General features: G+C 40.5%; 1 protein-coding gene across 4 annotated transcripts in view; it reads right to left on the reverse strand.

Annotated features, from left to right (window-relative positions):
* Nucleotides 1-13,543, reverse strand: part of LOC311100583 (F-box only protein 11-like) — a 41,779-nt gene extending 28,236 nt beyond the window's left edge. The window contains exon 1 of one of the 4 annotated variants that reach the window (XR_014609832.1): nucleotides 13,217-13,499. Coding sequence is in view for 2 of the 4 variants with exons in the window: in XM_084141498.1 (XP_083997624.1) it covers nucleotides 13,217-13,304 (88 nt within the window). In the remaining 2 variants the exon portion in view is untranslated. Of the gene's footprint in view, nucleotides 1-13,216 lie in introns of all 4 variants that reach the window. The other 3 variants (XR_014609833.1, XM_084141498.1, XM_084141497.1) reach the window with 3 other exon arrangements.
* Between the last annotated feature and the right edge of the window lie 11,070 nt (nucleotides 13,544-24,613).

Here is a 24,613-nt window from a genome sequence, read left to right on the forward strand (position 1 = left end):
TGAACCTTTCTATTCTCATTGCTTCTACAGATTGTGAATAAAAAATAAACATTTTTGCTAAAAGTATTATATTATTAATCGATTGACTATGACTTTTCAGATCACCCAGTAATGCTATCTGCAAGGTTAGCTCCAGGTAAATATTGCAATCCTTTAGCCATTCCTGGACCTGTGTCCAAAAACAAGCTACAAATGGAAAGAACCAAAACAAATGATCTAATGATTCTGTCTCTTCACAGCAAAATCTGCAGAGCTGGGAAGATTGTATCCCCCATATAAATAACATTCTATTGGTAGCAAGAATTTTATATAATAATTTAAATTGAAAGATTCTAATTTTTGAATCCGGTGTCGTTTTGCGTGTCAGTTCATAAACACTATGCCATGGGATCGGTACGTCAAAGATCTCTTCCCAACTATTTTGCAATCTATATGGGACGGCTGTCAATCCTTTGGTCCTTAAGTGAAACTGATATACTTTTTTATTTATCACAGTTTTCCTTAACCAATTATGTTCTTTAATGCAAGGCCGACAGACAAGTTCCTTACTTTCTCTCCCCTTCCACTTTCCTCTTCCACTTTTGCGGTAAGGCTGCAATTATTTGGTTGTAATTTTGGGTAGAGCAGACATTTCCATATGTTTTTGTTAGCTGCATGTGCGACATACTCCACCAGTCCTACCGATGATATCATTTACGAAGATTATACCTTTTTTAAACATTCTGTCAAAAAATAAAGTTGTTTTGTCAATTAGTATATTTGAATTTAACCACAATATTTGTTGCATTATTTGTTCTGTCGTTTCTGGCTTGTTTTAGAAATAGTGATATTTGGGAGATGATTTCCTTTTCATATAACTGCAAATGAGTTGTTGTAATCTGAATAAAGGGAAAAAGGCCTTTCTTGAACATTGGGTGAGACAATCTTACTAATTTGCTTGAGAACCAGTTCGGATTTAAGTATAACTTTTGTATGACTGAAGCTTTTAGTGATAGGTCTAATGCTTTAATATTTAATAATTTCTGTCCTCCGAATTCATATTCATTATATAAATATGCCCTTTTAATTTTGTCTGGCTTGCCGTTCCAAATAAAATTGAATATTTTTTTCTCATATAATTTAAAAAACTGTTCGCTAGGCGTAGGCAAGACCATAAGCAAATAGGTAAACTGGGATAATACTAAAGAGTTAAATCAGGGTGATTTTTCCACAAATTGACAGGTATTTTCCTTTCCATGGTAGTAAGATCTTATCTATTTTTGCTAACTTTCTATTAAAATTCATTGAAGTGAGATCATTTATTTCCTTTGGGATATGTATTCCGAGTATATCCACATCACCATCAGACCATTTTATTGGTAAACTACATGGTAATGTAATTTTTTTATTTTTTAGTGATCCAATACGTAATATAGTACATTTGTCATAATTTGGTTGTAATCCAGAGAGGTTAGAAAATGTATCTAGATCCTCTATGAGGCTGTGGAGGGATTCTAGTTGTGGATTTAAAAGAAAACATGAATCATCAGCGTACAATGACACCTTTGTTTTTAAGCCCTGGATTTCTAATCCTCTGATATTATTATTGGATCTGATTTTAATAGCTAACATCTCGATGGCCACAATAAATAGATGTGCCGATAGTGGACAACCTTGTTTCACTCCTCTTGACAGTTTAAAACTTTCTGAGAAATAGCCATTATTTACTATTTTACACCTAGGGTTACTATACTGATTTTGACCCATTTTATAAGACATTCTCCAAATTTGAAATGCTCCAGGCATTTATATATAAACCCCAGTCGAACTTTATCAAATGCCTTTTCGAAGTCTGCTATGAATAGCAGGCCTGGTTTCCCATATGTTCCATAGTGTTCTATTGTTTCCAATACTTGCCTTATATTATCTCCAATGTATCTTCCATGTAAAAAACCTGTCTGATTAGAATGAATAATATCCGACAATACCTTTTTAATTCTATGTGCTATACATTTTGCTAGGATTTTTGCATCACAACACTGAAGTGTAAGGGGCCTCCAATTTTGTAAATGGACTGGATCTTTATATTTTCCACTTGTATCCTGTTTCAGTAATAATGAGATCTTCTTGAGTGTCAGATAATCTACCATTTACATAGGAGTGGTTAAAACATGCTAATAACGGTCCTCTTAGTATATCAAAAAAGGTTTGGTATACCTCGACTGGTATGCCATCCAACCCTGGAGTTTTCCCAGACTTAAAGTATTTAATTGCACCCTTAAGTTCCTCCTCTGTAATTTCACCTTCACATGAGTCTTTCTGTGTGGCTGTTAATTTGACATTATCAATAGAAAAAAAATCTCTACAATTAGCTTCAGTTAGAGGAGATGGAGGCGACTGAAAAGAAAACATATGCTTAAAGTACTTTGTTTCTTCCTTCAAAATATCATTTGGTGAATTATGGGTGACTCCGTCAATTGTAACCAGTTTCATTAAGTTATTTTTGGTAGCATTCCTCTGTTGAAGATTAAAAAAGAATTTTTAGCATTTTTCCCCATATTCCATCCAGTTTGTTTTATTTTTTATAATATATTACACTTGATCTTTCTTGAATAAGTTTCTCAATTTCTTTTAGTTTTTCCTCTAATTTATTGTGAGCCTCTATGTTACAGTTTTTATTGCCATCTATCTGTTCTGTTAGACTTTCTATTTCCTTTCTTAGTATAAACTCTTTTGACCTAAATTGCTTTTGTTTTCGAGATGAGTACTGAATTGCATGGCCTCTAAAGGCACATTTAAAGGTGTCCCATACAATAAGGGGATTCGCTGTACCTATGTTATGTTGGAAAAAGTCAGTTATAAATTCCTTTGTTCTAATTATAAATAATTTATCATCCAATAGGCTTTGATTAAATTTCCAATATCCTCGCCCACGTGGAAATTCAGTAAGAGTAATGTATATGCCTATTATATGATGGTCCGACCACATTCAGTCCCCTATCAACACTTTTTTTTACTTTTGGTGCCAACGAGAATGAGATAAGAAAGAAGTCAAGACGACTAGCTTGATTCAGTCTCCGCCATGTATATCTCACTAGATCAGTATATTTAAGCCTCCATATATCTACTAGTTCTAATGTATCCATGACATTCACAATTTCCTTAAGAGCATGTGGGTGATTGTTTGTGGTGTGATTTCCTTTACGGTCCATTGAGCTATTTAAAACAGTATTATAATCCCCCACCATAATAATATTGTCTTGAATTGCTTGCAGGGTTGATAATTTATTATATTGTCAAAGAATTGTGGATCATCATTATTTGGTCCGTAAAGGTTAATGAGCCATATCTGTTTATGGTCCAATAACATATTTAAAATAATCCATCTACCTTGCGTATCTATTTTGACAATTTGCACATTCGGATCGAAATTACTATTAATTAATATCATCACCCCTTTTGAATTTCTTTGCCCATGAAAGAAGTATATCCCCCCCATTCTTTTTTCCACGCTACTTCATCTCAAATTGTTGAATGAGTTTCCTGTATACAATAGATATTATATTCCTTCTCTTTGAGCCATGTAAATATTGTTCTTCTTTTGTTATTATCAGCTAAGCCATTACAATTATAACTGGCTATACTTATTTCACCATACACCATAATGAGATAGTTGAAGTATGTTTAGGCGGATTACCAAATGGAGACATTTGGGTAGATTTGGGCACCATCAGTGCCATTTGACTTTTATCAGGTACCAGACAGCAAAAGGCATTTAATTTCACTAACATATCACACTATATGTGTACATTCCATCAAAATACAACTGTTTTGATGTTGTTTCCCATGTTCTCCCAGACCTCTATATGTGTTCCCATTGAAATAAACCATACAATGGGAAAGTTTGACTCCAAAATGAGCAGATTTATTAGAAACTATAAACAACAAATTTAAAAACAAAAATTACACACATCCCAAAACTATAAACAATGATATGGTGTCCTTGGGTGGGTTGTCACACAAAATGTAGACCCTTTTTTCTCTTCTCTATTATGCCACCTATCTTCTTCTTCCTCCCCGACTCTTGGAGTGGCAGGCCTACCTCCACCACGCTGACTTGGATGCGCTGACTTTGAGAAAGCTTTTCCTTTTCTTTTGGGTTGAGGGCTCTTTACAGGGGACTCAGTGTCCGATGAAGACCGTGGCCGAGGGAGGGGAGCAGAAGTGCGTTGTCTAGACAAGCGGCCAGGCTGAGGAAGAGGAGGCTCTGCCTGAGGAAGGGGAAGCTGTGGCTGAGGAGGCAGATGCTCTGGTTGTGGCTCATACCCCTATAACCATCTTCACTGTACAAACAAGACAAAAGAGAAAAGAAAATCATGACTAAAACACACTTGTATTCATTCATTGACAAATCTGACTCAAAACAGTCAGATATCTAAAATAAATAGTTAGAACTATGAGAATGTTGACTTAAGTGATAATTCAGTGACAATAAATAATACACATAGCGTTCTATTGTAAGTCAATTTGCGCGTGGGCCTCTAGGCTAATCTAGCTGGCGCTAACTTACGTTGAGCTTCAGTTACTCAAATAGATATTTTAGAATGTATGTTTTGTACTCATACAATAAATTAGTAATAGTAGTATTAGAAGTAATAAATAACAATGGGATTACATACTCTTCTGATGCTTGAGTAGGGCCCTGGACACGATAACCTTTGTTCTCGTCGTTGGGGTCTGGTTCGTCCGGTCTAAGCAGGTCCTCATCGTCTGATTCAGAGTCAATGGGGATACATGGAGTCCAACTTTCATCTGTTACAATTAATAACGCCTCTGTAACTGTATATTTGTTACTAGAGCCTGCCATATTTGAATAAACTTTGCGTTTTACCTCCGAAATTCTAGTGTTGTTGTGCGCTCTGCGTAACCGTGCATAACGCAGCAAGTCAACTAATATGAGACAATGAGGTGCGCACTTGGATAGTTCAACAACCGGTTGGTCGATTTTGACATGTGACCCCTCTATCGAAAGCTCTGGATCTGTAGATTTAAATGAGAACAATGACAAACCACGAGGATTGCATCATATATCCAGAAGATGGCGACAAAACAGTGCCTGTTGTGATTGAACCAAACTACTGACTTCATCTTCAAACACATTGTTGGCCATGTAAAACGATGGAAACTCATTGAAATCGACTCGGAATGAGAGAGAGACCCTAGAGTATCTTTTCAAGTGGTTTTATTCGATCAGACACTACTTTTGGTAACAGAAACAACAAAGGTAAGACGCAGTTTGTTGTTGTGATAAAAAAAATGGACGTTTGTTATTGACGTTCTTTGATTAATACAGTGGGGGAAAAAAGTATTTAGTCAGCCACCAATTGTGCAAGTTCTCCCACTTAAAAAGATGAGAGAGGCCTGTAATTTTCATCATAGGTACACGTCAACTATGACAGACAAATTGAGATTTTTTTTCTCCAGAAAATCACATTGTAGGATTTTTTATGAATTTATTTGCAAATTATGGTGGAAAATAAGTATTTGGTCACCTACAAACAAGCAAGATTTCTGGCTCTCACAGACCTGTAACTTCTTCTTTAAGAGGCTCCTCTGTCCTCCACTCGTTACCTGTATTAATGGCACCTGTTTGAACTTGTTATCAGTATAAAAGACACCTGTCCACAACCTCAAACAGTCACACTCCAAACTCCACTATGGCCAAGACCAAAGAGCTGTCAAAGGACACCAGAAACAAAATTGTAGACCTGCACCAGGCTGGGAAGACTGAATCTGCAATAGGTAAGCAGCTTGGTTTGAAGAAATCAACTGTGGGAGCAATTATTAGGAAATGGAAGACATACAAGACCACTGATAATCTCCCTCGATCTGGGGCTCCACGCAAGATCTCAACCCGTGGGGTCAAATGATCACAAGAACGGTGAGCAAAAATCCCAGAACCACACGGGGGGACCTAGTAAATGACCTGCAGAGAGCTGGGACCAAAGTAACAAAGCCTACCATCAGTAACACACTACGCCGCCAGGGACTCAAATCCTGCAGTGCCAGACGTGTCCCCCTGCTTAAGCCAGTACATGTCCAGGCCCGTCTGAAGTTTGCTAGAGTGCATTTGGATGATCCAGAAGAGGATTGGGAGAATGTCATATGGTCAGATGAAACCAAAATAGAACATTTTGGTAAAAACTCAACTCGTCGTGTTTGGAGGACAAAGAATGCTGAGTTGCATCCAAAGAACACCATACCTACTGTGAAGCATGGGGGTGGAAACATCATGCTTTGGGGCTGTTTTTCTGCAAAGGGACCAGGACGACTGATCCGTGTAAAGGAAAGAATGAATGGGGCCATGTATCGTGAGATTTTGAGTGAAAACCTCCTTCCATCAGCAAGGGCATTGAAGATGAAACGTGGCTGGGTCTTTCAGCATGACAATGATCCCAAACACACCGCCCGGGCAACGAAGGAGTGGCTTCGTAAGAAGCATTTCAAGGTCCTGGAGTGGCCTAGCCAGTCTCCAGATCTCAACCCCATAGAAAATCTTTGGAGGGAGTTGAAAGTCTGTGTTGCCCAGCGACAGCCCCAAAACATCACTGCTCTAGAGGAGATCTGCATGGAGGAATGGGCCAAAATACCAGCAACAGTGTGTGAAAACCTTGTGAAGACTTACAGAAAATGTTTGACCTGTGTCATTGCCAACAAAGGGTATATAACAAAGTATTGAGAAACTTTTGTTATTGACCAAATACTTATTTTCCACCATAATTTGCAAATAAATTCATAAAAAATCCTACAATGTGATTTTCTGCAGATAGCATTACTGGGTGATCTGAAAAGTCATAGTCAATCGATCAATAATATAACAATACTTTTAACAAAAATGTTTATTTTCAATTTACGATCTGTAGAAACAATGAGAGTAGAAAGGTTCAGTACTTTTATAAAACATCACAGTACAGTTGAAAAATATATGGCAAATAGAAATCCATTATGGATGGTGTTAAGAGATAGATGGGTGGTGTTGAATGGAGTTGAAGGATGGCACTAAGACCCAGCCACGTTTCATCTTCAATGCCCTTGCTGATGGAAGGAGGTTTTCACTCAAAATCTCACGATACATGGCCCCATTCATTCTTTCCTTTACACCACATGTGTCAAACTCATTCCACGGAGGGCCTAGTGGCTGCGGGTTTTCACTCCTCCCTTGTCCTTGATTGATGAATTAAGGTCACTAATTAGTAAGGAACTCCCCACACCTGGTTGTCTAGGGCTTAATTGAAAGGAAAAACCAAAAACCTGCAGACACTAGGCCCTCCATGGAATGAGTTTGACACCCCTGCTTTACACGGATCAGTCGTCCTGGTCCCTTTGCAGAAAAACAGCCCCAAAGCATGATGTTTCCACCCCCATGCTTCACAGTAGGTATGGTGTTCTTTGGATGCAACTCAGCATTCTTTGTCCTCCAAACACGACGAGTTGAGTTTTTACCAAAAATTTATATTTTGGTTTCATCTGACCATATGACATTCTCCCAATCCTCTTCTGGATCATCCAAATGCACTCTAGCAAACTTCAGACGGGCCTGGACATGTACTGGCTTAAGCAGGGGGACACGTCTGGCACTGCAGGATTTGAGTCCCTGGCGGCGTAGTGTGTTACTGATGGTAGGCTTTGTTACTTTGGTCCCAGCTCTCTGCAGGTCATTCACTAGGTCCCCCCGTGTGGTTCTGGGATTTTTGCTCACCGTTCTTGTGATCATTTTGACCCCACGGGTTGAGATCTTGCGTGGAGCCCCAGATCGAGGGAGATTATCAGTGGTCTTGTATGTCTTCCATTTCCTAATAATTGCTCCCACAGTTGATTTCTTCAAACCAAGCTGCTTACCTATTGCAGATTCAGTCTTCCCAGCCTGGTGCAGGTCTACAATTTTGTTTCTGGTGTCCTTTGACAGCTCTTTGGTCTTGGCCATAGTGGAATTTGGAGTGTGACTGTTTGAGGTTGTGGACAGGTGTCTTTTATACTGATAACCAGTTCAAACAGGTGCCATTAATACAGGAAACGAGTGGAGGACAGAGGAGCCTCTTAAAGAAGAAGTTACAGGTCTGTGAGAGCCAGAAATCTTGCTTGTTTGTAGGTGACCAAATACTTATTTTCCACCATAATTTGCAAATAAATTCATTACAAATCCTACAATGTGATTTTCTGGAGAAAAAATTCTCAATTTGTCTGTCATAGTTGACGTGTACCTATGATGAAAATTACAGGCCTCTCTCATCTTTTTAAGTGGGAGAACTTGCACAATTGGTGGCTGACTAAATACTTGTTTTCCCCACTGTAGTTTAGTGAGTGTTGGTCATAGAGGAACACGGCTATCAATGTTAGAATCTGTGAGCTAGCAGCTTTTGAATGGTGTATCGTTTGTGTAGATAGGTTGAAAATACTTTATCTGTCTATGAATATACGGGCATGCACGGATTCAAATAACAGTACTGGTTTTGCTATATGCTTATATATTTGCTTGGAGTCTGAATATTATTTAATTTGGGCAACAACAGTTTAGCTAGATTCACAGTTGAGACGCTTCTCGTTCCAGTAGTGTATAACATTCAGGTATTCACACGTTTAAAAACCGTACTATGCCATTGTTTGAGATTGCGGGAGGAGTACTCCGGATATGGGGAACCTCGTGATGAAGAGGTTAATGAGGAATGCTTTTCCAACAGTCTTGAAGGAGTTCCCAAATATGCTGAGCACTTGTTGGCTGCTTTTCCTTCACTCTGCGGTCCAACTCATCCTAAACCATCTCAATTGGATTGAGGTCGGGTGATTGTGGTGGCCAGGTCATCTGATGCAGCACGCCATCGCTCTCCTTCTTGGTCAAATAGCCCTTACACAGCCTGGAGGTGTGTTTTGGGTCATTGTGCTGTTGAAAAACAAATGATAGTCCCACTAAGCGCAAACCAGATAGGATGGTGTATCGCTGCAGAATGCTGTGGTAGCCATGCTGGTTAAGTGAGCCTTGAATTCTAAATAAATCACAGACAGCGTCACCAGCAAAGCACCCTCACACCATAACACCTCCTCCTCCATGCTTTACGGTGGGAACTACACATTCAGAGATCATCCGTTTACCTACTCTGCGTCTCACAAAGACATGGCGGTTGGAACCAAAAATCTCAAATTTGGACTCATCAGACAAAAGGACAGATTTCCACCGGTCTAATGTCCATTGCTTGTGTTTCTTGGTCCAAGCAAGTCTCTTATTCTTATTGGTGTCCTTTAGTAGTGGTTTCCAGGCTGTGTAAGGGCTATTTGACCAAGAAGGAGTGTGATGGAGTGCTGCATCAGATGACCTGGCCTCCACAATCACCCGACCTCAACCCAAATGAGATGGTTTGGGATGAGTTGGACCGCAGAGTGAAGGAAAAGCAGCCAACAAGTGCTTAGTATATGTGGGAACTCCTTCAAGACTGTTGGTAAAGCATTCCTCATGAAGCTGGTTGAGAGAACGCCAAGCGTGTGCAAAGCTGTCATCAAGGCAAAGGGTGGCTACTTTGAAGAATCTCAAATATAAAATATAGTTTGATTTGTTTAACACTTTTTTGGTTACTACATGATTCCATATGTGTTATTTCATAGTTTTGATGTCTTCACTATTATTCTACAATGTAGAAAATATTAAAAATAAAGAAAAACCCTTGAATGAGTAGGTGTGTCCAAACTTTTGACTGGTACTGTATGTATGTATGTATGTATGTATATATATATAATAATTGAGAGTCTGCTGTTCCCTGAGGAGGGTATGAATCCTATGACAAGAGTTGGGTGGGACACAACAGATGAAAGAAGTTCAGAGTCCCTTGTAGAAATGTTACAGCCTTCTAGCAATTTTGCACAGAGCCTTCTGACAAGGCAGAGGAGGATATTTTGATTGGCTAAAACATTCAAACAGCTGTGTGGTGCTATTGAGCTTTCCCTCTGATTAGATTGTCACATGTAAAGGGCAATGCAGTCCATTTGGAGAACTATTCAAACTACATAGTAGGCCTATACATGAAACACATAATAAAATGAATGCCCCATCAAAAAGCTAACATCAGACCATATATTAAAAATGGCGAAGATCAATTTCTGAAACGTATTGCCCACTGTCTGCACAATCTAATGTGTTTGTTTATGACAAAATATTGTCCTACAGTTAACCTCTGACCTGGCTTGTACACAACACACTTTTTACATCTCCTGCTAGCACCCAGAGGACTCAATTAATTTGAAGTGACTGCAGACCGTTTACCTTCAGCAGGTGAATAACAAAAGGTTGATTCTGCCTGGAGGATCCATAACGTTTGAGTCCATAGCCTAACTGTTGCCAACCAAAACCACCCCAGCTGGGAGCTCCTAGCTCCAGCAAACTGTCTGTTGCTCTGGTAGCAAGGCTGCTCTCCCAGGCTACTAGTCCAGTAACCACTACAAACACTGTCTCTTCCTCGCTCACTATAACGTCAGTGCATCCCACACAAATGGCACTAAAGTAACTAACTCATTAGGCCTAATAGCCGTACATATAGCCTATTCAAAACACAGTATACAGAAAAGCAAACCAATTACCTGCTGTTGACAAACAACCTTTACAAAGGACATGTAGTGTGCCGCGTTGTGCTCCACCTTTATTTTAGAACAAAAAAATGCATCCTTACTGGGAGAAAAAACAAGACCAGAGTTCAGATCATGGGGATTGTGGGGAGGAGACAGAGTAAAGACCTCAACAGGAAGAAGCTGTGTTCACTTAATAAAGACAGCCTAACAAAAGGGTCTAGCTGCATTGTTCCTGTCATGGTTCCTGTGCGCCACTAGTTAGTAATCCAACTGATCAATGGAAATGGGCAGTAGGGCCAGGACAATGACAGTATTGTAATGTTTTTTCCGTGGCAAAAATGAAAACGCGAAGCAGAATACACTCTTTGGTCCTTTAAAAACCTGCTGTATGTAAAATAGTGTGATATAGCTTGGAAAAGAAATAAATGTGACTGTGGATGACAACATAATGTTTGTTTCCAACATTAGGGCTGTTTTCCTAAAGAAGTAAAATCCGCTTCTTGTTTTGTTTCCTTGCCATGATACTATCGCGATACTGGTATCATCCTGGCCCTAATGGGCAGCAAAGGCATAGGGGTAGTCTTAAGACTTTGCCAACATCTGTAAAATAACATTTCAGGTCTTTAGGGTACAAAAACAAAGTAGGCTCTAATTTAATAGGATACCATGGATTGGGAAAAGTTTAAGAGGTGGCAGCATGACCAAAAACAAAGCAAAACAGCGTTCCTCTCTTTCAGGCCAATGAAGAACGCAAATGTCTATATGTAGGCCTGTAATCTGTAGTAGAGCGCGCTCAGATCACAAATGCCAGCATCAAACATTCTTATTCCACTTCATAGCTATGTTTCCCTAAGGCTGCGTTTAGACAGGCAGACCAATTCTGATATTTTTGAAAAAAGATCAGAATTGGCTGCCTGTCTAAACGCATCCTAAATACTTAATTAGGAGAATACACATTAGTACAGAGGGCCCTCTTTTCTAACAATTGGAGGTAGTAGTATCTAAAAAGGATGTGGTAGTATGTCTCTGCTTGGTCATGCTGTCACATGATGAGTAACCCATAACGTATACCCAATTTATTTCAGATGTAAATGGCTGCATTTACACAGGCAGGCCAAAACTGATATTTTTACGCACTAATTGGTCTTTTGACCAATCAGATCAGCCCTTTTGCCAATAATTGGGCAACAGCCAATATAGCCCAGCTAGCTAACATTACACATCCCTCTTCACTTCAGAGGCCTCAGACCACCATTTGAACAGCTGCCTCAACTAACGTGACTTCTATGGCTTATCCTATAACTGATCATACAGACGTTAATTTCTACTGTTAGTCAGACATTACATAACGTCGCTGGCAAATTGACTCAAATCTAGCTAGACCAAGCCAAATGAAAATCACCTAGCTAACATTAGCACCAGAGATATTAGAGACAGGAGTATGTTAGCACTCACAAAAAGCTCTACTGACCGTCGGTCGCAGGTAAATGTCCCTTGCTTTTATAAATTAGCTCGCTTTGTCTGAACATCAGCTGTCAATTTACCGATAATGAGACGAATTTCGGAGATTGTCGCACATAGAACCTAAAACATTGTTTACATTTGAAAGGTTAGCTTTCGTAAGAATGCCTGGTTACCCCATTGTGTGCCTTGGGACACAACGCCGGTGGGTGTCCGACAGTCATAGATGCTAATCTAATCCCAACACAGCCAGGCCTTGGTGACTGAAGGTGGTGTGAGACGCCGCACAGACAATCGATTAGCTATTGTAGCTAGCTAATTTAGATGAGTCAAGCGAATTTAGCTAGCTACTAGCTGTCTATGCCAACGAGAGTAGATGTTTGCCACAGCGAAAACGTGATTTATTCAAATCCTACTAACTAGTTATTTTTCTACTATTTGTTATGTGACTAGAAACAGTAGCTAGCTAGCTGCATTAGCTAGATGGCTAACGTTAACTACTGTTAGCTAACAAACCAGCCAACACAAATCACAACTCCAGACAAAACGCAACTTTGGTTAAACTAGTATAATGGGGAAGGCGTAGTGTCGACAGGAAACAAGTACAATTGGCCTCTACATAATGCGCAAATATAACAATTGCAAGTCTGTACTTTGATAATTTCCAAAGTGTTATTCAAACAAAGGCGTAGCTAGTTGGCTAGCTAGCCGTCTACGGATAACGTAATGTGTTGCCAATTTGCTCGTTACGTTAACGTACTACTAGTTAACTTAGCTGGCTAACTTGAGTATGCCAGTAAAAACTAACGTTAGCGGGATTAGAAATAGAAAGAAAAACATCCGCAAGACACTGGGGGACTAACCATTATTTTCCACGATCTATGATCTGTAACGTTAGCTAGTCAAGATCAGTAAGGATTAGTTTAGGTCTAGGAACAAACCAAGCCAAACAAAGCGCGGCCTTAGGGAATGCGGACAGCGCAAGATGCCTCGGTGTTTCCTACCGTCTCAACCGAAAGGGAAAGATGTTTTCAACCCTAATTTTGAAAATCAACCTACATTACTCAAATGTTTAACTCGAGTCAACAAGTCACCGAACTAACGCATTTCTGAAAAGGTTTGAAATGGAGCCCAGTTAGGTTAGTAACGACATTAAATGCATTACCTCTTTCCTGGTTGTTCCTTTCCGGCTGTACCGGGCGCGGCCTCGACACTCGCCTGGGTCTTCTGCTGGTTGCTCTGACGGAGTTCATTTGGGGTGTTTAGAATTTTTTTCTAAATTCGAACCCTTCGCTACAGTTGGAACGACGTCTAAGCACGCAATCTAAAATGTTTTTTTCTTAAACATTGCTCAATAAGTCACCCCTTTCCTGCGGCTCGAGAAAAAAATATATATTTGCGTTGCCCCTGCAACCCTTGCTCAGCTCAGTTTTGCAGTTGCAGGAGGAGCCATTAGCGCAGAGACCGTCCGACAACAAGAACATTGAACATCAATCACATGGGAAGAACTTCCACCAATAGCGCATCGTAGTTCGCCCTTTTTTTTTCTTGCTAATGCAAACATGAGTGTGTCTAATGTCTGAAAATGACAGGCTGAGAATAAAACAAGAAAGTGTATTAGGGCTCACTTTACCTCTGAACTATTATTGCTATGATTAGCCTACTGTAGCCTAATCATCACGATTATGTGTGTTAGTACTGGGCTGGAACCAAACCCTGCACACCCTGTGAATCTCCTGTTCAGAACAGTCTTTCGAGATATATAGACAATCATCTGTACGGGGGCTAGTAGCCCACAATAGGGCCTGAAGAACAAAGGCATATATGGCTAATGAAGCCCAAGCCAGGGGCTATAGGCCTACTCCATTTCAAAGTAATATTTGTCAATTCATCTGATATCGGAAAATATAATTAGTCAATGTGGTTTCCTTGTCTGAAGTAGAAGCCGGTATGGGTTTATTATTACAGTCCTGCCATATCTGACACAATGCCTTGCATAACTATGTCTAAACAAGCACCTGATTGACTCCTGTGGGATAGACTGGATGACCCTTTTCTTTACTCACTGACAACACAGGATTGTGCACAAGATTTGGATTACAGGCCAGCTAGAGGGGTCATCAAATCAGGGCCCCTCATAAGAATTGAAATATCAATATGGGCCCCCCACAATTGTCAAAGATATCGACGTCGGGCACCCCAAGAGTCAATGTGTAATTGGAACCCTGAGTTTGTGTGTCAATGCCAGTCATTGACTCAGTGCTTAGAAGTAACAAATAAGCCTACAGACAGACGTCACTACTCCTGTACAAGGTCTTTCTCACAGCTCAGCTGTATATGTAAATAAGAGTAATAAAAACATACTCTATCAATCACCAGTGTTGAACTTCACCTCACAGCTGAGGTCTCCTCTGTGGTCAGCTGTCATTACTCTTAGTTCCTGACTGACAGCTGTATAGACCACATGTTGTGTGGTTGGTGGCTGGCTGAATGTGACCCAAATGGCACCCTATTCCCTATTTAGTGCACTACTTTTGAACAGGGCCCATAGGTCATTTGGGATGCAGACACTGATGGCCATGGCAAATGGTGTCTGTAAGTAATTGGCATCTCTTGAACTACAACAAGAGGTGGCCACATTTTATGCATAGGGATTGATGGGTCTCTCTGACTGAGCATATCCAGCAACAGGCCGGCCTGCTGCTAATTCTGAGCTCTAGTGTTGATTATTGAGAGAATGCTCAGGTCTCATTGAATGCTCTTTGTACTTGTGTATTCGTCATAGTATGGCAAACATTCTGAAAGTTAGATATTGAGGTTCAATAACTCTATTCAATGGGTAGTTTATTTGTGAAATTGCTGAACAAAGCTCATTCGTGACTCAATATTTCAGTGAAATAGTGAACATTCAAGTGTTAATGTGTGGGACCTTGAATGCAGTGTTTCCCCCATATTCATTTAGCAGTGGCGGGTCGCTGCAAAATGTGTAGAATTGCAGGAAATTATCTTTTAAACTGGATAATCTTTTTATCTCAGCCCCATGGCAAAATGTGTAGAAATGCAGGAAACGAGTTTCAAAATAGCTACATTTTGTCTCAGCGACCAAGAAGTGAGCCTCATGAGGACTGGATAGAAGCTCTCAGGAATATAAACCACAGTTCAGTGAATGCCAGACACAACCTTGTACAGTTTAAGGTGATACACAGGTTACACTACTCAAAAGTAAAACTGCATAAAATATTCCCGGACACCTCACCACTGTGTGAGAGGTGCAAGCAGGAGGAGGGGACGTTGTCCCACTTATTCTGGACATGCCCTAAATTACAGGCTTACTGGGCTCTCATTTTTGATTACTTATCTAAGGCCTTTGATAGAGTTCTAGCCCCAGACCCATTGATCGCTCTGTTTGGTACAGTTGATGGGAATAACCAGGAGGGGAAAGCTGTCTCTCTTTGTACTCTATTAGCCAAAAGGCTCATATTGCAATTTTGGAAATTGGAGACTGTACCTACCTTTGAAATGTGGTTACGGGATTTAGGGAATGTAATCCATATGGAAAAGATTCGATACAACACCTCCAATAGAAGTCCATTGTTTTACAAAATATGGCAGCCGATACTGGATAAATGGTCTAGTCCCGCTTCATAACTGGGCTGACGATCTGCTGCTACTCTGTGCTGTACTCCACTCAATATTTATTTTTGGCTGAACTACACTGCTTGTAATGACTATATGCTGTCTTCTTATACACGTACCACCTAATAGGATTTTGTTTTATTTTGTGTATGTGTGAGTTAACTTTTGTTTTGTCCTCTAAACTGGCCATCCCATCCAACAGTACAATGAATGTCATTGTTTGTATTGCTGTCTCTTTTACTTTATTTTTATTGGAAAATAATAAACATATTATAAAAAAAAAAAAAAAAAGAAGTGAGCCTCTAAAATCTTTGGTCGGAGACCGGGCAATTGGCCACGCCCACCCAATGCTAACTTTACCACCACTGCTGAAAAAAATCCTAGGGGAAACGCTGGAATGGCATCATGGATAATATACATTTGACTGAGAGGAGGTAGCCTATCTATTCATGCACTCCAGTCTGGTGAATGTTCACTCACAGATGGAGCCATACTGAGGCATCAGGCTCTGATTTCCTCATCGCGAAGGGCTAGTAATGTCACGTAGGAAAGAACGCCATCTGTTGGGAGGTAATGATGATGCCACGTAAACCTCAAACCTAGGATTGCCCCCTGTGGTGTATTCATTAGTCAGACACCATTGCTAACAGTTGCAAAACGTTTTGCAATGGAAACTAGTTACTCCAAACGGAAAGATCAGGGGCATATTCATTACGGAAACCGTTTACCATTTAAGAAGCAAACAGAACGAAACGGGGAGTGACCTACTTGAATTTGTCCAATAGAAACTCTCGTTTACATTTTCAGAGTAAACGGTTTCTGTTGAAAAACTTTCTGCAACAGACAAAACGTTTTGCAACAGAATCGGCGTAATGATTACACCCCAGATGTCATATAATGAAAAGAGGGACATACTATGAGGTTGGAATAATACTGTGAAATTGCGAAAATTATGTTAATGCCCTTTTAGTGTGAGAGCTGTTTGAAAAGACCACCTGAAATGTCAGCCTGTTTTGGTGGGAGGGAGTTTTGGCCTTCCATGATGACATCACTATGCAGTCAATTAGTTAATAGACCAATAAGAAAGAGTTCCAAATCTCTCAGCTAATTTTCAGTTTTCTCCTCCCCACTCAAACCACTCCCAGACAGTCCTAGCAAAATTCTTGCTTGAGAAATTGCTCTTTGATTAGAAGCAATTTTTGTTTCTTTTTGACAATTTTAATTGAAAAAAATCACAGTAAGGTACTTAATTGTTACCCAGAAATGATTTGATATTGAGATTAAACGGCTGCATTGGACCTTTATTCACCATCAAATCCACATCACACTATTGCTGTGTATTTCTTACATCCTCTTATCTCTTTGCTGTAGTGTAGAGCCATGAAATACTATTTTGTAAGAGATGGCATTCCATTGTCTACTTCTGGGGAAGATCCTGTTTGGGGTGGAGGGTATATCTGTGTAGTGGACACAGGGTTCGCACTAGGTGCTTGAGTTGCTTAAAGTACTTGAATTAAAATGAGAGGAGAACAGAAAATGATCAAATATGTTAATATGAAAAATATTAGAAAAATGAATTGGTCTTGCTAATTAATTTCCAGGCGGAATACCGAGTTTTACAGAACTGACTGATTAGGCGCCAAACGTCACATCGATATCATCCCGCTAACAAAAAAACCCTGACTCAACTGGTAAATAGTCGCTGATATTTCAGTCAGATGTCTAGCTAGCTAGGTAGCTCAAGGGCTCTGGCTATTAGCCAGGTAGCTAGCTATAACTAGCTGGCTAGAAGGATGAAGTTAGAAGCAAACGTTGAACGGAGCCTGACCTTAGCAGGAGAAGTTGACTGAAATTAAGTTAGCTATAATCAAAAGATGGGCTACTATAAGTTCTCATAACAAAATACCTGTACTTTATAGAGAGTAGTGAGACAGACAGGGGTGAGTCAGGCTGCAATGAAGGAGGCAAAGGAGTTACACAGAGAGAGGAAGCATTGAAGCAAGCAGGGAGAGATGTTAGTAGTACAGTGGTTCCCAAACTTGGGGTCCGGGACCCATGTGGGTCCCCTAAAATGTAAATAGTGTCCCCTGAGAGAATCTTTAATCTTATCAAACACATTAATAACTTGTTTCTCTTCATATGGGTATAGAATACAACATTTTAGAGTCAACTAAGGGCCTTTTAATGTCAGAATTCACTTTCATGTCATTATGTGTTGGGACAGCCCGTGGGACCAAAAATTTAGTAAAATATAAAGACAATTTAAATATAAAAACTATTTAATATTATTATCATGTACACTGAACAAAAAAGAATAAACACAAAATGCTACAATTTAAAAGATTTTACTGAGTTACAGTTCATATAAGGAAATCAGTCAACATAATCAGTACTGATGTACCGCTCATGTATGTAGTAAATAGGTAGTGAAACACGTATTATTGAGTAGAACTGTTAAGGTAGTGATGAAAAGTAAGTTTGTTGTTTCTTTCATGAGGTTGTGGCGATATATTGCCATCCGGTGGCGACTAGAAACAATTGCATAATAGGAACTATTACAAATTGATGGTCCTTGAAAATAAATATTAGTGCTTGAAAAATACTTGAAAGTCCTTGAATTTGACTTGCCACTGTCTGTACGAACCATGTGGACATCTCTAACAAATGAGAGTCTCTGTGCATCGAAGACCGTGTAAACTGTAATGAATAAAGTATGAACTGTAAAGAATGTCTAAACTCATGTTGGGCCAAGACTTTACAAAAAATAAGAGAGAGTTGCACACTGTCGCACTGATGCAATACAATTAACAACCAAAGTTTTGACAGCAAACTGTCTTCAGCTTGACCTTACAGCACTGTGAAAAATAAGATGTCAATTTCACAATTATGTAACTCCATGGCATGTATGAAGATTTTTTTTTTTAATGCACTAACTGTAAGTCGCTCTGGTTAAGAGCGTCTGCTAAATGACTAAAATGTAAATGTAAATCATTCCTTGCATGTTTCCTGTGTATGTGTGTGTGTGTGTTGTCCTCTCACACACACAATACAAATCCTTAGAATACAATGTCAGTAAGTATTGCAATACCTTTTTACACCGGGGCCCAATGCTGGACATGATCACATAAAACCCCCTAGAGTCGATCTCCGCGCCCCCGCGGAAATCTAATTAGCGTAATAACAAAATTCCCATAAAAATCTGTTAGTTTAAACTAGAGATAACCTCCTGACAACCCCCCACACAAGCCACAGATTGTAATCCTTATGGACTCAAATGCGAAATATATACAAGAAAATACACTTTTTTCTAAACACACAGTGTCTAAACTCTAGTGTCCAAACACCCAGCGTGCCCTAGACCTTCTGTCTGAGGACCAATTAGGTTCACTCAGCCACATAATGATACACACAGGCACAAACAACCTGAGAGCACAGCAGGAAAGGGTGGTCACAGCACTCAAGGGAGTGATTGAAAAGGCTTCTTCTACTTTCCCCAATGCACAAGTGGTTATCTCCACCCTGCTACCACGAAAATACTTCCACCCTGCTACCATACAGCGGGTAAACGCAAGTATTTCCTGTGACTGTGCCTCAAAACCAAATGTTTACCTGGCCCACCACTCCACCCTGGACTTGTACAGCCTTTACGACCAGATCCACCTATACAAGGCAGCAGTGCCCACCTTCTCCAGGACCCTAAATGACATCGCCCTCAACCGCAGCCCCAACACCTCACACAGATCAACGGACACCCCGCCCAGACCAGCGAGACACTCTCCCAGACCTGCGGGACCCCCCCCCCCCCCCCCCCCAGGACCTACACCTAGAGGACCCACGACCTACATCCAGACCACAGCACCACCAGCCACATCCACACCCCAACCAATCAATACCCCCCCAAACCAACAATGCCCACACCCCATATAGGCCCACTCAGATCAGACCTATGCCCCTCCTGCCCACCGCATTCCTCCCACTCCTGCAAAGAGGGCCTCAACATGAAAGTCACACATACGCACAGGCCGTGAGCAGGCAAACAGGCGCAACGCCCACTCTTACACAAGCCCAAGCCAATGGCAGGTACAGTGCCTTGCAAAGTATTCAGCCCCTTTGGCGTATTTCCTATTTTGTTGCATTACAACCTGTAATTTAAATGGATTTTTATTTGGATTTCATGTAATGGACATACACAAAATAGTCCAAATTGGTGAAGTGAAATTACATTTCAAAAATTCAAAACAATAAATGATGGATAAGTGGTGCGTACATATGTATTCACCCCCTTTGCTATGAAGCCCCTAAATAAGATCTGGTGCAACCAATTACCTTCAGAAGTCACATAATTAGTTAAATAAAGTCCACCTGTGTGCAATCTAAGTGTCACATGATCTGTCACATGATCTCAGTATATATCCACCTGTTCTGAAAGGCCCCAGAGTCTGCAACACCACTAAGCAAGGGGCACCATGAAGACCAAGGAGCTCTCCAAACAGGTCAGGGACAAAGTTGTGGAGAAGTACAGATCAGGGTTGGGTTCTAAAAAAATATCCATTATTAAAAAATGGAAAGAATATGGCACCACAACAAACCTGCCAAGAGAGGCCCGCCCACCAAAACTCACGGACCAGGCAAGGAGGGCATTCATCAGAGAGACAACAAAGAGACCAAAGATAACCCTGAAGGAGCTGCAAAGCTCCACAGTGGAGATTGGAGTATCTGTCCATAGGACCACTTTAAGCCATACACTCCACAGAGCTGGGCTTTACGGAAGAGTGGCCAGAAAAAAGGCATTGCTTAAAGAAAAAAATAAGCAAACACATTTGGTGTTCGCCAAAAGGCATGTGGGAGACTCCCCAAACATATGGAAGAAGGTACTCTGGTCAGATGAGACTAAAATTGAGCTTTTTGGCCATCAAGGAAAACGCTATGTCTGGCGCAAACCCAACACCTCTCATCACCCGAGAACACCATCCCCAAAGTGAAGCATGGTGGTGGCAGCATCATGCTGTGGGGATGTTTTTCATCAGCATGGACTGGGAAACTGGTCAGAATTGAAGGAATGATGGATGGCGCTAAATACAGGGAAATTCTTAAGGGAAACCTGTTTCAGTCTTCCAGAGATTTGAGACTGGGACGGAGGTTCACCTTCCAGCAGGACAATGACCCTAAGCATACTGCTAAAGCAACACTTGAGTGGTTTAAGGGGAAACATTTAAATGTCTTGGAATGGCCTAGTCAAAGCCCAGACCTCAATCCAATTGAGAATCTGTGGTATGACTTAAAGATTGCTGTACACCAGCGGAACCCATCCAACTTGAAGGAGCTGGAGCAGTTTTGCCTTGAAGAATGGGCAACAATCCCAGTGGCGAGATGTGCCAAGCTTATAGAGACATACCCCAAGAGACTTGCAGCTTTCCACTATATTAGATGCTCAGCAAGCTCTGCTCACACTTACTGGTCTGAGGCCAAACCACAGGACTAACAACATTGGACACTTTCTGGAACACAAAGCCTTCACTATTTCATCCTGGAATATCCAAGGCCTGAGGTAATGTGCCTTTGGCTTAAAGAGCAGGAACCTGGACTTCACCAAAGAAATTAGAAATACATTGTCATCCTACAAGAAACATGGTGTAGAGGAGATGGACCCATTGGTTGCCCTCTAGGTTACAGAGAGCTGGTAGTTCCATCTACCAAACTACCAGGTGTGAAACAGAGAAGGGACTCAGGGGGTATGCTAATCTGGTATAGAGCAGACCTACCTCACTCTATTACATTAATCAAATCAGAAACATTTTACATTTGGCTAGAAATTCAAAAGGAAATTATCTCAACAGAGAAAAATGTCCTCCCACTAGAATCCCCAAACTTCTAGTGGGTGGGATATAGGCTTCAAGGGGACTCCTACGGTAGGTACACCTATAGCTAATCTCTTGCCAGTAGTATTGTAGACTACTTTATCACCGACCTCAACCCAGAGTCTCTCAGAGCGTTTACAGTCAGCCCACTGACACCCCTATCAGATCACAGCAAAATCACAATCTACTTGAACGGAGCAAGAATGAACCATGAGGCATTGAAGCTGAACAAACTGCATACTATTAAGAAATAGTATAGATGGAAGGAGGGTAGTGTATTAACCTACCAACAAACAATTGGCTACAACATAACATAGCAGTAGAAAGCCTGAACAATATATTTGACCTTTCAGCTGACATATCAAATGTACATTCTGGCAGAAAACCTAAGACAACTAACAATGAGAAATGGTTTGATGAAAAATTTAAAAAATGTAAGAAAGAAATTGATAAACCTATCCAACCAAAAACATAGAGAACCAGAAAACCTTAGCTTACGCCTTCACTATGGTGAAACACTAAAACAATATAGAAATACACTAAGAAAAAAGAAGGAACAGCATGACAGAAAACAGCTCAATGTGATTTAAGAATCCATAGAATCAAATCACTTCTGGGAAAATTGGAACACACTAAACAAACAACAACACGAAGAGCTATCTATCCAAAATTGAGATGTATGGATAAACCACTTCTCCAATCTTTTCGGCTATATAACAAAGAACCAAGGGCAAAAACATATACATGATAATTTACAAAACTTAGAATCAGCTATTAAAGACTACTAGAACCCACTGGATTCTCCAATTGCATTGGATGAGCTACAGGACAAAATACAAACCCTCCAACCCAAAAAGGCCTGTGGTGTTGATGGTATACTAAACGAAATGATAAAATATACAGACCTCAAATTGGCTGTTCTTAAACTCTTCAACATTATCCTCAGCTCTGGCATTTCCCTAATATTTAGAACCAATGCCTGACCACCTTCCAAATTTGGCCCCAAGAATTACCATGGATTATGCGTCAGCACCAGTCTCGGAAAAATTGTCTGCAGGATCATCAACATCAGACTCCAACATTTCCTCAGTCCTGAGCGAATGTCAAATTGGCTTCTTTTTTTACATACATATATACAGACATATATACACATACATATACATTTCCTTTTTAAAAATATATTTCCCTTTATTACTTTCCAACAACACCACCCCTTCCCTAATTTGAGTAAACTAGTGAACAACAATGCTTAGGCCTCTACTTCCAGTTTATACATACTATATACATTTTATGGACACAGTCAATTTTACAATAATTCTATTTTGTTTGTTTTTACTCCTGAACTTCCTCAACCTCTCCGATCATTTTCATGATGTCCATCCGGTTTGCTTCTATATGCCATATCTTTCTAACTGTGCTCTTTCACAAAAGCTCTCAACCTATAACCTACAGTGGGGAAAAAAAGTATTTAGTCAGCCACCAATTGTGCAAGTTCTCCCACTTAAAAAGATGAGAGAGGCCTGTAATTTTCATCATAGGTACACGTCAACTATGACAGACAAATTGAGATTTTTTTTCTCCAGAAAATCACATTGTAGGATTTGTAATGAATTTATTTGCAAATTATGGTGGAAAATAAGTATTTGGTCACCTACAAACAAGCAAGATTTCTGGCTCTCACAGACCTGTAACTTCTTCTTTAAGAGGCTCCTCTGTCCTCCACTCGTTACCTGTATTAATGGCACCTGTTTGAACTGGTTATCAGTATAAAAGACACCTGTCCACAACCTCAAACAGTCACACTCCAAACTCCACTATGGCCAAGACCAAAGAGCTGTCAAAGGACACCAGAAACAAAATTGTAGACCTGCACCAGGCTGGAAAGACTGAATCTGCAATAGGTAAGCAGCTTGGTTTGAAGAAATCAACTGTGGGAGCAATTATTAGGAAATGGAAGACATACAAGATCACTGATAATCTCCCTCGATCTGGGGCTCCATGCAAGATCTCAACCCGTGGGGTCAAAATGATCACAAGAACGGTGAGCAAAAATCCCAGAACCACACGGGGGGACCTAGTGAATGACCTGCAGAGAGCTGGGACCAAAGTAACAAAGCCTACCATCAGTAACACACTACGCCGCCAGGGACTCAAATCCTGCAGTGCCAGACTTGTCCCCCTGCTTAAGCCAGTACATGTCCAGGCCCGTCTGAAGTTTGCTAGAGTGCATTTGGATGATCCAGAAGAGGATTGGGAGAATGTCATATGGTCAGATTAAACCAAAATAGAAATTTTTGGTAAAAACTCAACTCGTCGTGTTTGGAGGACAAAGAATGCTGAGTTGCATCCAAAGAACACCATACCTACTGTGAAGCATGGGGGTGGAAACATCATGCTTTGGGGCTGTTTTTCTGCAAAGGGACCAGGACGACTGATCCGTGTAAAGGAAAGAATGAATGGGGCCATGTATCGTGAGATTTTGAGTGAAAACCTCCTTCCATCAGCAAGGGCATTGAAGATGAAACGTGGCTGGGTCTTAGTGCCATCCTTCAACTCCATTCAACACCACCCATCTATCTCTTAACACCATCCATATTGGATTTCTATTTGCCATATATTTTTCAACTGTACTGTGATGTTTTATAAAAGTACTGAACCTTTCTACTCTCATTGTTTCTACAGATCGTAAATTGAAAATAAACATTTTTGTTAAAAGTATTGTTATATTATTGATCGATTGACTATGACTTTTCAGATCACCCAGTAATGCTATCTGCAGGGTTAGCTCCAGGTAAATATTGCAATCCTTTAGCCATACCTGGCCTGCTGGCTCCCCTTCCTCTGCGGAAGCATAGCTCCCGCTCAGCCCAGTCAAAACTGTTCGCTGCTCTGGCACCCCAATGGTGGAACAAGCTCCCTCACGACGCCAGGACAGCGGAGTCACTCACCACCTTCCGGAGACATTTGAAACCCCACCTCTTTAAGGAATACCTGGGATAGGATAAAGTAATCCTTCTAACCCCCCCCCCCCAAATTGTAAAGTGGTTATCCCACTGGCTACAGGGTGA

This window comes from Coregonus lavaretus (assembly GCF_964263955.1).
Source record: "Coregonus lavaretus genome assembly, chromosome: 25".
Taxonomy (NCBI): domain Eukaryota; kingdom Metazoa; phylum Chordata; class Actinopteri; order Salmoniformes; family Salmonidae; genus Coregonus; species Coregonus lavaretus.